General features: G+C 35.8%; 2 protein-coding genes across 2 annotated transcripts in view; both read left to right on the forward strand.

The window, feature by feature from the left end:
• Nucleotides 1-12,793, forward strand: part of LOC120631486 (connectin-like) — a 113,889-nt gene that overhangs the window by 76,934 nt on the left and 24,162 nt on the right. The gene's annotated exons all lie outside the window — the stretch shown is intronic.
• Nucleotides 8,503-9,423, forward strand: LOC120631738. The gene has a single exon (XM_039901420.1). It carries the CDS (start codon nt 8,503-8,505, stop codon nt 9,421-9,423), a length of 921 nt encoding a protein of 306 aa, XP_039757354.1.

Below are 12,793 nucleotides of genomic sequence, written 5' to 3' on the forward strand. Positions count from 1 at the left end.
AATCGCTTGGTGACACGTCTTTATCGAGAGGTCAAGGCCAAAGCTTCCAGACCAAAGCAGGAAAAACTAATCTATATATATAAAAGAGATAGTGTGTGGGTATGTTCCGTATAGGCTCCGAAACGGCTGGACCGATTTCAATGAAACTTTCAGGAAATCTCCGGATTGACCTAACCCTGTAAAGTTTGTTGACGATCGGAGCACTCCTATTTTTGAACTGTCAAACTATGATGATATTCCATTGTTGGGTGTACATGGGTGTAGATAATGATCTTCAACCGCTCGAGAAGAGAATAGAAGAGAATGAATACGGAGAGAAATATATATTATGAGACTTAAATTAAAAATTTCATGATGTAAATTTATTGTTTAAATAAATTAAAGCAAAATCTAGCCCGGCGAAGCGGGCTGGGTACGCTAGTAAATTATAAATTTACAAATTTCATCTGAAAATATAAAACCTACCAAAGATCACCACTACTCCATAGAGGACGATATAGTATTTTTTATATTATTTGTAGTGGTTGTACTTATATCGTTCGGAAAACCTAAAAACGAAATTGAAATACAACCTGTTTATGATGTGTAAGGTAAATGACATACGATATCAAGAAGGGCATATCATTTCTCAGACGTACGAGTACCTACGTGAATGTCATGATATACGATATCCTATTAGTATTTCACATTGCTGACTTCGCCGCTCTCATTACAGCTACAAATAAAAATAATGTTACGCCAATCTGAGAACTTAATTTTTATAGATTTATAGATACAATTAATTAGTAACAAAGTCAAGTCAAAGGTCAAATATTTTTTTATTAAAATAATTCTATAGATGTCGTTTCCATGGCCAATAGATGGCGCTTAAATAGACGTGTACCTACATGGTAGTGAGATGATCGTGATAGCTACATTCGTAAATTTAAAACTATAGCTACAAGATACTTATCCGGGTGTTCTTTTTCTATCACCATCTCACATTGCAATCATTCGAATATTTTTTTTTCCAAGCTTTTTGTTATTCAGGTAATCCTTTATTCTATAATAGAGAGACATCTCCTAGATTTAACCGGTAATCTTTATATAAATATATTTCTTGTGTGCGTGTGTATGTCACTGAACTCCTCCTAAACGGCTAGACCGATTTGAATGAATTTTTTGGTATGCGTTTGGGTGGCACCCTGGATGGTTTACATTCACAGATCAGCCCGACAGATGGCGCTAGGGTCCGCTAGTTTATTGGAAAATTATATAATATATCTTTTAAACGAATTATTATTTAATGTAGTCTAATATATTGCACTGCAAGTTCATCACTTGCTTCAGCGTCCAAGTAAAACGTAGTGAGGAGACCTGCTCGCCTGAGAGTTCTCCGTAATGTTGTCAAAGGCGTGTGAAGTCTACCAATCCGGACCTGTCGTGGTGGACTAAGGTCAAAATCCTTCTCATTCTTAAAAGACACCCGTGCTATAATGGAATGTTGATGATGAGGAAACAGTCAACAAAGTAAAGTAAACATCTCAAGATGCTTGTTAAGAAATATAATTCTACTATTTATGTTACTGACATTAGCAAAAGGGACCGATGGACGCTGGGGCCCTAAGGTGGTGGAGTAGCGACCTCGCACTTGAAAGTACAGTGTTTGTAGAACTTTTTTTTTTTGTATTAATTATTAACGTATAAACACCCGAAGTTATGCCGCTAGTCGCAGGCTTTTATTTGCGACTAGCGGACCCTCGACACTTCGTCCGCGTATGAGTCAATCAAGAATCTAGAATAGATCTGATGCTAACATAATAACCATCGTGTCTAGCTTTGTACCTACGATTATAATACGTACATACATACATCCATCCTCACAAACTTTCGCATTTTTAATATAAGTAGGATGGTACGCATGCATTCGATCGTTGTCTCATATGCCTTGCGACTGGCTGTTATTTGTGAAGAGTTTCAGTTTGTCCTTTATCTCCGACAATATTTATCAGATCTTCATTAAAATAAGACAAAAAATGCTTGATAGTATAAGCTTTCAAATAGAAAAAGGATTTTTAAAATCGGTTCAAATTTAACGGAGCTATGAAGTAAAATTAATAAAAACTTTCATCCCATTTCCTGGAGGAAACTTATTGTTTATCGGAATAAAAAGTATCCTATATACCCGGAATATCTAACGTTATACAAAATTTCATTTAAATCCTTTCCAGTAGTTTTCACGTGATGACCGGACAGACAGACAGACAGACAGACAAAAATGAAATAAAAATCAATCGGTTTTGGACTCAGTACCTATCGATTAAAAAGCATCCCCCGGTCAAAATTTTCCAAATATATGAAATGTACAGAAATCTTCCAGTTACAGTTTTATTATAAGTATAGATCAGGCACACGTAAACTGCTTGGTACGTCAATTATTACTGTAAAAAAACACATAAAAAGCACAGTTTCTGGTTTCTGTACCTTTGGCAGGCGTTGCCATGACCATTATATGACCATATTTAGACTATGACTTATTCTTATCCTGTGGTTGTACTGAAGAAAAAGCCTGTGACCTTTCTAAGGAATCTGAAGCCATCAATCAAATCAATCGATTAAATGATAATTAGCGCTGTTATTTATCCTTCGATACATTGATTAATTTGTACTGACAGTAATAAACGAGAAAATCGCCGTATATTATTGTCAGCAGAGACCGATGAAAATACAACACTAACGTTGTCGCGTATAAAATTGTTGCTTGAATTCTGTCAATATATTGTGATTTATCACTTATGTGCAACGTAGTGTTATTATGTAAGTACATACCAAAACTAGAGCATTTTTCACTTAATATTTTTAGTACTGAATAACCGGGGATACTCGTGGGGGGGACGTTCCAATGCATTTTTTTCAATTGACTGATTAAGAATTCGATTAAGGCGATGTTTACTTCTTAGTTATAAGTTTATTAAAAAAGGGAAAAGAGAGTTCGTTTTCAGGCGCACCTTTTTAACTTTTTGGGGTATGTGCGTTTTTTTATTTAAAGAAGTCAAATTATCACTTACTTTAACAGTGAGCGAAAACATACTGTTTTACGAATAAGACCTGCAAGCCTAAGTGTTCTCTATAACGTTCTTAAAGGCGTGTGAACTCTACAAATCCAGCGTGGTGGGCTACGGTCCGAACGGCTCTTAAAGATGATGATGATCTATTTCCATAGATGGGCAGGCATCGTTAAAAATTACTTATTAATAGAGCTTTTTCTTTTTAAATATACCTTGACTTTGGTGGGATGTATTAGAGTATCTGTTTTTATGTAAGTACATACCAAAACTAGAGCATTTTTCACTTAATATTTTTAGTACTGAATAACCGGGGATACTCGTGGGGGGGACGTTCCAATGCATTTTTTTCAATTGACTGATTAAGAATTCGATTAAGGCGATGTTTACTTCTTAGTTATAAGTTTATTAAAAAAGGGAAAAGAGAGTTCGTTTTCAGGCGCACCTTTTTAACTTTTTGGGGTATGTGCGTTTTTTTATTTAAAGAAGTCAAATTATCACTTACTTTAACAGTGAGCGAAAACATACTGTTTTACGAATAAGACCTGCAAGCCTAAGTGTTCTCTATAACGTTCTTAAAGGCGTGTGAACTCTACAAATCCAGCGTGGTGGGCTACGGTCCGAACGGCTCTTAAAGATGATGATGATCTATTTCCATAGATGGGCAGGCATCGTTAAAAATTACTTATTAATAGAGCTTTTTCTTTTTAAATATACCTTGACTTTGGTGGGATGTATTAGAGTATCTGTTTTTAGATATTCCATGTTAGGAAAGTCTTTTTAATAATAACTTTTCACAAAATCTGTAAAGTTAGCTTCTATGCAATACAAACCAGAACTTATTGATATTTAAGTATCCGCTTATAGAACTAAAGTAATAGTGAACGGTATGGTTATGTAGGTTGGTGTGGGTTTGACAAAGCCTCTGATGTCGCGCGGTAAATGTCGACTAGTTTGAATACACCCGAAAAGAACTAAAACTTTTAAAAGACAAATAGTTATCGATAGGCGGACTGGTTGAGGGGCGTGGGTGAGACGCTTAAGCGTATTTTTAGAATGTATAACATAATGGATAGATTTATCAATCTTGTCAAGGATATGTTTTATCATCGGTTTAACGATAACTTTAGCTATAAACTGATTTATCGTTTTTAATTATTCATCTTCGTTCAAAATAAATGATTTTAAACCTTAAGTACATCTATTCTTAAAGTCCACTTTTAATCATCAAAATCATGATCATCAGACAATATGAATAACCTATGTCACTCATCTCATCATATCAACCGATAGATGTTCACTGCTGGACCTAGGCCTTTTGTAGGGAGTTCCAAATTCCACGGGTCTGTGCCGCTTGGATCCAGCGGCAACCTGCGACGCGCTTAATTTCGTCCGTCCACCTCGTTGGGGGTCGACCAACGCTGCGCTTACCAGTTCGGGGCTGCCATTCCAGTACCTTGGGACCTCAACGTCCATCCTTTCTCCGAACTATGTGCCTCTTTGAGCTTTGTCGGTAACTCTGGTTCTTCTACGAATCTCCACATTTCTGATTTGATCGCGTAGAGATACTCCGAGCATAGATCTCTCTATCGCCCGCTGAGTGACTCTGAACTAACATAAGAGGCCCATACTCATCTATGAATAGACTATATTTCTTTCCGCCCTTTCAACTAAAACAATGCCAATAATAAAATGTTGGTTGCTCAGTTAGAACGTTAAGGAAGGACAAACAATCAAACGCATTTTCACAATTGAAAAACAATTATATAAGTAAAAATTACTACATCATAAATTAAAATACAATGAACATAAAGCTTGTTTTTTTTATTGTCCGCGGAAATAATAAAACTCATACAGAGTTTTCTTTCGTTGCAATTTATGTATTCGATCTTTACTCACCAAGCAAAACTTGCAAAATATATCTACTATCTACGCACGTATCACTTCAACACCGGTTCATCATCAGATGTTGTCTTTGCAATGAATAATTGCTAAGTCTTTGCGTGTCTTTGCATCTGTCTTTGGTTTTTATCAGCCAATGACCCGGTTACAAATACAGGAACAAACACACTTTCATCATCATTTCAACCAATTGACGTCAACTGCTGGACATAGGTCTTTTGTAGGGAGTTCCACAATCTACGGTCCTGGGCCGCTCGTCTCCAGCGGCTCCCAGCGACTCGCCTGATGTCTTCTGTCCACCGCGTTGGGGACCGACCAACGCTGCGTTTACCGGTGCGTGGTCGCCATTCCAGCACCTTAAGACCACAACGTCCATCGGTTCTCCGAGCTATGTGCCCATTGCCACTTCAGCTTCACAACTCGCTGAGCTATGTTTGATCGCTGAGTGACTCTGAGCCTTCTTATGAGGCCCATAGCAAGATCCGAAGGTCATCAATGGCAACACGCACTGTTCGAAGACTTTAGTCTTCAGGCACTGAGGGATTTTGAACACACTTTCGCATTTATAATATTAGTATCATTAGATACGAATTACATAGCATTTTCATAATTATATATTCTCCTGATTAATTCGTATCTGAAGAGTTTGTGAATATCACAACGTTACGTATGTAAGTATGGTTTTGCTCATAAAATATTTCCTTCAGCAATTTTTCTATCATCGATCATATTAGCTGCTGAATTCATTTTACGAGCGCTATCGGGAGTGGCAATAAACAAAAATCAACTCAAGTGTTCTGTAGAGTGACCATCATAGTTCACTGTTCGAGAAAAAAGTTTATTTTATTTTTATTTTATTTATTAGGTTTACTTACAAACACACTAATACAACCGTTTTTAAATTTTTAACTATTCTATTTAAGTGTAATGTTTTCTTAAAAGTAAACACAGCATATGGAAATATACAATAACATATATTTATACTTAGCAATAACAACTTTAACGAATTTTTTATTTTCTATATTGATTTTTGGTTGTTCGATTGTGTGGGTATCAGGTTGAAATGGACATTTCTAGGGATTTGAACATTTTTGTCGATTCTCATAGACTAGTAATAGTTATTATTTTAACTAAGACGTACCTTTTACTCAAATCGGTACCCTGAAAAATGTAAAACTTTTGAAGCTCCAATCAGGAACTTTTCTTTCGTAAATCAGAGAGATCGTAAAAGGTAGGTCATCGTTATTAGCGGTTAACTTAAAGTTGCAGTAAGTTAAAAACAATGGTTGGTTTCAGCTCTATATCAATTTCTAATGAGGGAGGACAACTTTGCCAAATAATGGGACATAAATAAGGCTGATGTTAATAAAAAGAGATTTTGAAATTTTAGCTTGACATATCGTAAGTCGTAGTTGGTTGATTTTTTGTAAAGTACTCGTGGAGCAGTAGCTGAAACAGTCTTGTGGATTTTACTTGATGCGTTGCGATGTATAAAAACAACAAAACTGCCTGTTACAATTTCGACGATTGTAGACTTGTGTCCACAAAATAACTATAATATATTATTAAAGTATATTCAATCCTTCTTAAACAGTGTAACATACAAATAATATCTACTTTAATGCTCATCATGTATCATTTATAGTGTAAGAAATGTAATAAACGATTTTTATTTATTTATAATGCTGTCATATTATTTATTTTATCTAACTCTAATATTTTTGTACCGAAGAGTGATTTAAAAAAAAAGTAACATAATAGGAAACCTAAGGTTTGAATGGTTAATAAAACCCTCAAAATTGGACGGTGGCTGTTGATTTTTTTTTTCGTTATGGAGAAGCCGCCACCAGTGAGTGACTGTTAAAAAAGCTTCACAAAAGGAGTATTTAATTCATTAATTGGTCTTAGGCTTAGCACAAGTCTGTCATCTATTCAAAGTCAAAGTCAAATATTTCTTTATTCCAATAGGCACATAGGTGGCACTTTTGATGCGTACATAACATGTAAAATATGACATAGGAGTGAGTTGATGGCCAACTTAAAACTAAAGCTACGAGGGTTCCAAACGCGCCCTGGTCTAAGAAGAAGCCCACAACAAACTTAGCCGGTTGTTATTTTTTTTTGTTATCACCATCTCACATTGTCCTTTAAAAACTAATTAAAGAAGCAACCTGGTTAGAGCAATAATTTACAACTATTGAAAAATACATGCGCACCCTACAGTGCATTTTGATTGGCTCTCTGATTGACTGCGCCTGTAACTAGTTTAATAATACCCCCTACCCATCACTCTAACATTCTCTTTTACTGCATGTACGTTATAGGTTGTAAATATTTATACACAGATTCATAAATTACGAAAAAGTTACATAATATGCTATTACATGCACGTTCATTTTACCAACTTTAGTACTATAAATTTATCTTCTATGCTAAACTATAAATGCTAGGTATAAAGTTTGTTTACATACTTGCTGTTCTGTGCCTGTGTGCCTGCGTTCTTCCGCGTTTCAAGGACCTCCATTATAAGACCACACCGCTGACTACTGGCGCTTGGGAGCTCGCCTCAACCCTTCTCATTCTAAAAGGTGTAATACCCGTGATACCCTTGTCCTGTAATGGGCCGGTAATAGGTTTTTAAGACGGTGGTAAAGCAAGAACAAATGATGAAAAGGTATTTAAAAAAAATATTGCCGTCGCGCTGAGCTAGTCTTCCCCGACCGGGACAGACCTCTACGGATCAAACCTATTTTTACCGATAAAAATTTGTCGAGATCGGCGTTTAGTATTCCACTGTTTTCTCATCCAAAACTCAGCCGATTTGATTATTTTTGGCATGAAAGTTTAATAAAGATTAAATTATAATAAATATTACAGCCAGGTTTCTCTTTCTTTATTTCATGCAATTTTTTTTAAATATTTGGGTTCGAGTCTTCTGAACAAAGCGTTAAAAAGATGTAATATTGGTATTTTTAAAGGGTCCGGTTGTGTAATATATTCAGCTTTTTAAGAAAAAAATGATAGCCACATTACTGGAATAGACTTTAATCTTACGAACAAAATAAATTCACTCCCCTCCGGGCTACTGGAGTGCGAACACGTACTGTACATTGCTCCGTGATTAATAAATCTTAAACTGTCGAAAAAGTTAATATTTTCGCATAAATCCTTTGTATATTTATAAGTTATAAGTTAGTTAATATAGTTATGTGATAATAAGCAGAAATAGTGCAATATTTTAAAGGCTGTGAAGTGTAAATTGCAATAAATTTGCTCAGTCATAACGGTTTGCAGTGCAAAGTTTTAAAAATCCATCGGTGATTCAGTGAATGCATCAAACTTGACCTTTGGACTCATAATTACTCTGCCGGTATCGTGCCGGTGACTATCATACAGACAGTAACTAATTTTCGCCCCAGATAACCGTATATCGTTGGAACATTGGTGTGAACGCCAGATCTATGAGTACGGTGTCGGCACGGCACTGGTTTCGAATCTTGTGGTCAAATTTTTTTTTTTTTTTTTTGTTTTTGTTTTTATTTTATGACTTTTAAACATGCCCTTAAACCGCACCCCACCATCAACCTCGGGCTTGTCACCCTCTAAACATAACTCTACGTTAAGAGATTTAATTGAGGATGATAAAGAATATCCTGTGACAGAAACCCCAAAAGTCAAACAGGGGTTTAGAAACAAGCGGCGTCGATCAGATGAAGTAGGCGATCGGCTAGCTTCCTTTATGGTGGAGATCAAGGATATCCTAGAAAGTTTTAAGAACGAGCAAAAAACCAAGTTTGACAAACTTGAAAAAATTTTTTTAGCCGTGGACGATATAAAAAAACAAAATGGTGAAATACAGAATTCCGTGGATTTTCTATCACAAAAATATGACTGTATTGTCACTCAAATAGGAAAATTGGAATCTGAGAAACAGTCCAATCTGCAATACCTTCAGCTTCTAGAGGATAGGCTGGATAACTACGAAAGACTCTCTAGAGCAACATGCATTGAAATCAGGAATATTCCGACTGTCAAATCGGAAACAAAAGACAGTCTTCTTAACACCATCATAGCGACTGGTAAAATTCTAAATATGTCCATCCAGCCAAATGAAATCAAGGATGTATTCCGCTTTAACTCTCGTGACCCGGCATATAAGACTGTGCTTGTAGATTTTAACAGCGTACTTACAAAAGAGAGAGTCATTCGTATGTACAGAAAAACAAGTAAAGAAAATAATCGCCCTACTACAGAAAAACTAAGACTGACTGGACCTCCTAAACCAATTTTTATTTCTGAAAGCTTATCATCCAAGGCAAAAAGGCTGTTCTTCTTTACCAAGGACTTTGCTAACTCAAATCAGTACACTTACTGTTGGACATCAAGCGGTAAAATATATTTACGAAGAAAAGAAGGAGCTCCGGTTATTCTCATTAGGAATGAATCTGATCTGGAAAATCTTAAATCACAAAAATGACTAGATGTTATTCTTAATGTTTTCAGTATTTTTTCGTTATTAATTCTTTCTTCCTTTATTATCCTGTCATGTTTTACTACTGTTGCATATACTCACGTTTTTCGTTATTATGTCTGGGTTTCTTATTATTACATTAAATATCACTCTCACACACAAATACACATAAACAACTTCTTCTACTCATATATACTCGTCGTTCAGTCATGTAATACAGTCTCAATCATCTTACATAGTAATATCCTCGTTTTTTTGTTTTGTGAGATCATACCGTGTCATTTACTTTATATATTTTTGAAACTGTCACGGTTGGTCTTTTCGACGGGTCGAAATGTTGTTAGGGCTAAGGTTAAAAATAAAGATTTTTGAAATGGATGACACATCAAAAATCAATAATGATATAGAAGATATATCAGTGTCAGATTCTTTTGTTTTTCTTCCTGAAACTTGCGAGCAATATTTAAGGGGGATTAAGGGGTTAAAAGTATTCCACGCAAATATTCGAAGCATTAACTGTAATTTTAACAACCTCTTAATTTTACTCAAACGCCTAAACGATACAATTGATGTCATAATTTTATCTGAATGCTGGCTAAGCAAGCTGTCAGATGTACCTTTATTAATTGGTTATCACTCTTTTAAATCTAAGCACGCCAATCAAAACGATGGAGTTGTTGCGTACGTACGTGACTCTCTGATATGCTCTGTCGTAGAACCTGATTTCAGTGAAGGTAATTGTTTATTGCTGAAATTTTCGCATCATCTTGCAATTGTTGCTCTTTATCGCTCGCCCTCTTATATTAACCTTACTCCCTTCATAATAAGCCTTGATTCAGTATTAAATTCAATATCCAATATGAAAACTAAAGCTATTATTGGTGATATCAACATAAACATTTTGACATCTAATGATAAACAGACCGACGAATATCTTAACCTTGTTGCTAGTCATGGTTTGTTGCCTGCTCACATTTTCCCTACTAGGAAAAACAGTTGCCTCGACCATGTAATGTTAAGAAGTAACAATAAAGCCACCACTATTGTTTTAGATACTCTTTTCACAGATCATTCTCCAGTAATCTTGTGCTGCAATCTTAAAAATAAAGGTCTTACGAAAGCAGCTCGAACTATCACGCGAATAGATGAACCTGCTGTAATAAGAACACTTGAAAAAACTGATTTTTCTGCTATATTTAATACATTAGACCCTGAAACTGCCACTGAGAAACTGGTAAGAACTTTATCATCGGTGGTTGAAGCTAATAAACGTGTGGTTACTGTTCCTAGTAGAAAAAGAATTATACGGCCGTGGATTACTCCAGGTTTACTTCGTTGCATTCGTAACCGTGACAAACTATATCGAAAACTAAAAAATGATCCAAGCAATTCCGTTAAAAAGACAACTTACATGCGATATAAAAATTTTTGCAATAATTTATTAAAAAAAATTAAAACTGATTACGAACGCACAGAATTTCATAAAGCTAGAAATAACTCAAAAAAAACATGGGATCTTATCAAACGCTTTGCAAACATAAAGAATAAAAAATTAAAAGATTTCAATGATCTGATGACTGTTTCGAGTGACCCAGTGTCTTCAGCTAATGAGGTTAATAACTTTTTTGTTAATATAGGTAGTAACTTAGCCTCTAAAATTGGTAATCATATCTGCCATAAGTGTTCTCATGACAGTCACTCAATCTTTCCTAATTCAATGTTCCTAAATAGTGTTGACAGTAACGAGGTCGAGTCGCTCATCCTTGGACTTAAAAATAACTGTGCTGTGGGCTGGGATGGTATATCGACATCAATCTTAAAATCAGCTAGACACGTACTCTTACCTATTATAACGCACGTTTGTAATCTTTGTTTTTCAACTGGCGTATTTCCCAAAGTATTCAAGAGAGCCATCGTGCATCCCATTTATAAGACGGGTCCCAGAGACTGTGTCGATAATTATAGACCAATTTCTGTGCTAAGTGCTCTTTCTAAAATTCTAGAAAAACTTTTGAATCGGAGACTCGTGTCATTTTTAAATGAAAACCAACTACTTTCTGATCATCAGTTTGGTTTTAGATCAAATAAATCGACCGAGGATGCAGTTACGAGTTTGATAGATACCACAATACAGAACATAGACCAAAAGAAAAAGACTATTGGCATCTTTTTAGACCTCTCTAAAGCCTTCGACACAGTCTCTATTCCGAAACTTTTAAATAAATTAGAAAGGTTAGGTGTGCGTGGATTGCCCTTATCTCTATTTAAAAGTTACCTTACTGAGAGAACACAAAGTGTTTCCGTAAACCATGTAACCAGCCATGATAAGAATCTTAATTTTGGGGTGCCACAAGGAAGCGTACTTGGGCCCACTCTTTTTTTGGTATACATTAATGAGCTCTGTCAGTTCACCCTACCAAATTGCAAGATAATAAGTTATGCTGATGACACGGCTCTTCTTGTTCATGGCTTAACATGGGAGGAAGCACGTGGTAATGCTGAATTAGCTTTGGCTAATGTTATAAACTGGCTGTCTTGCAACTTACTAACAGTCAATGTTTCAAAGACAAAATTTGTAACATTTGGACCAAGGCGTTCCTTGCCGCCTGCCTCATTCTCAATCTGTGCTCATCGATGTTCTGTCCCACTTGATAAAAGTTGTGACTGTAGCCGGATTGCGCGTACGCAAAGCATCAAATACCTTGGTGTGGTTATTGATGAGTGCCTCACATGGAATGATCACATTGAATCTGTTATCTCCAGAGTTAGAAAGACAATGTATATTTTCAGAAATCTCAGAAATACAGCCAAAATAGACACTTTAAAATCTATATACTTTGCTTTCGTGCAATCTGTTCTTGGTTACTGCATAACAGTTTGGGGAGGTGCCGGCAAAACTATAATGCTTCGGTTGGAAAGGGCCCAAAGGTCTGTATTGAAAGTGATGATGCTGAAACCGATACGTTTTCCCACCACTGAATTATATAAGCAGGGCAGGGTTCTTTCGGTACGCAAACTATACGTGCTGTTAATTACTCTTCGTAAGCACGGCAATACTACCTATGATTCAGAGTTTGTTAAAAATAAGCGTAGGTTTGATAGGATTTGTCAAGTTGAACCACGCAGAACCGCTTTAGCTGGTCGCCACTCTTACTTCATAAGTTCAATGCTTTATAACAAAATTAATAAAAAAATATCCATTTACTCATTAACATCACGAAAATGTAAAATTGAATTAACGAATTGGCTTCTTAACCTAACTTATGATGAGACTGAAAACCTTATTCAATAATACATACAATCACACCCTCACCCTCACCCACACTCACATACACATACACATACACATAAACACACGCGCACGCACACACTCATA

The sequence above is a fragment of the Pararge aegeria genome, chromosome 18 (genome assembly GCF_905163445.1).
Source record: "Pararge aegeria chromosome 18, ilParAegt1.1, whole genome shotgun sequence".
NCBI classification, from domain to species: domain Eukaryota; kingdom Metazoa; phylum Arthropoda; class Insecta; order Lepidoptera; family Nymphalidae; genus Pararge; species Pararge aegeria.

Excerpts from the sequence above, each read along its gene's own strand:
- LOC120631738 (XM_039901420.1), top strand. The coding sequence starts at position 8,503 with ATGCCCTTAAACCGCACCCCACCATCAACCTCGGGCTTGTCACCCTCT.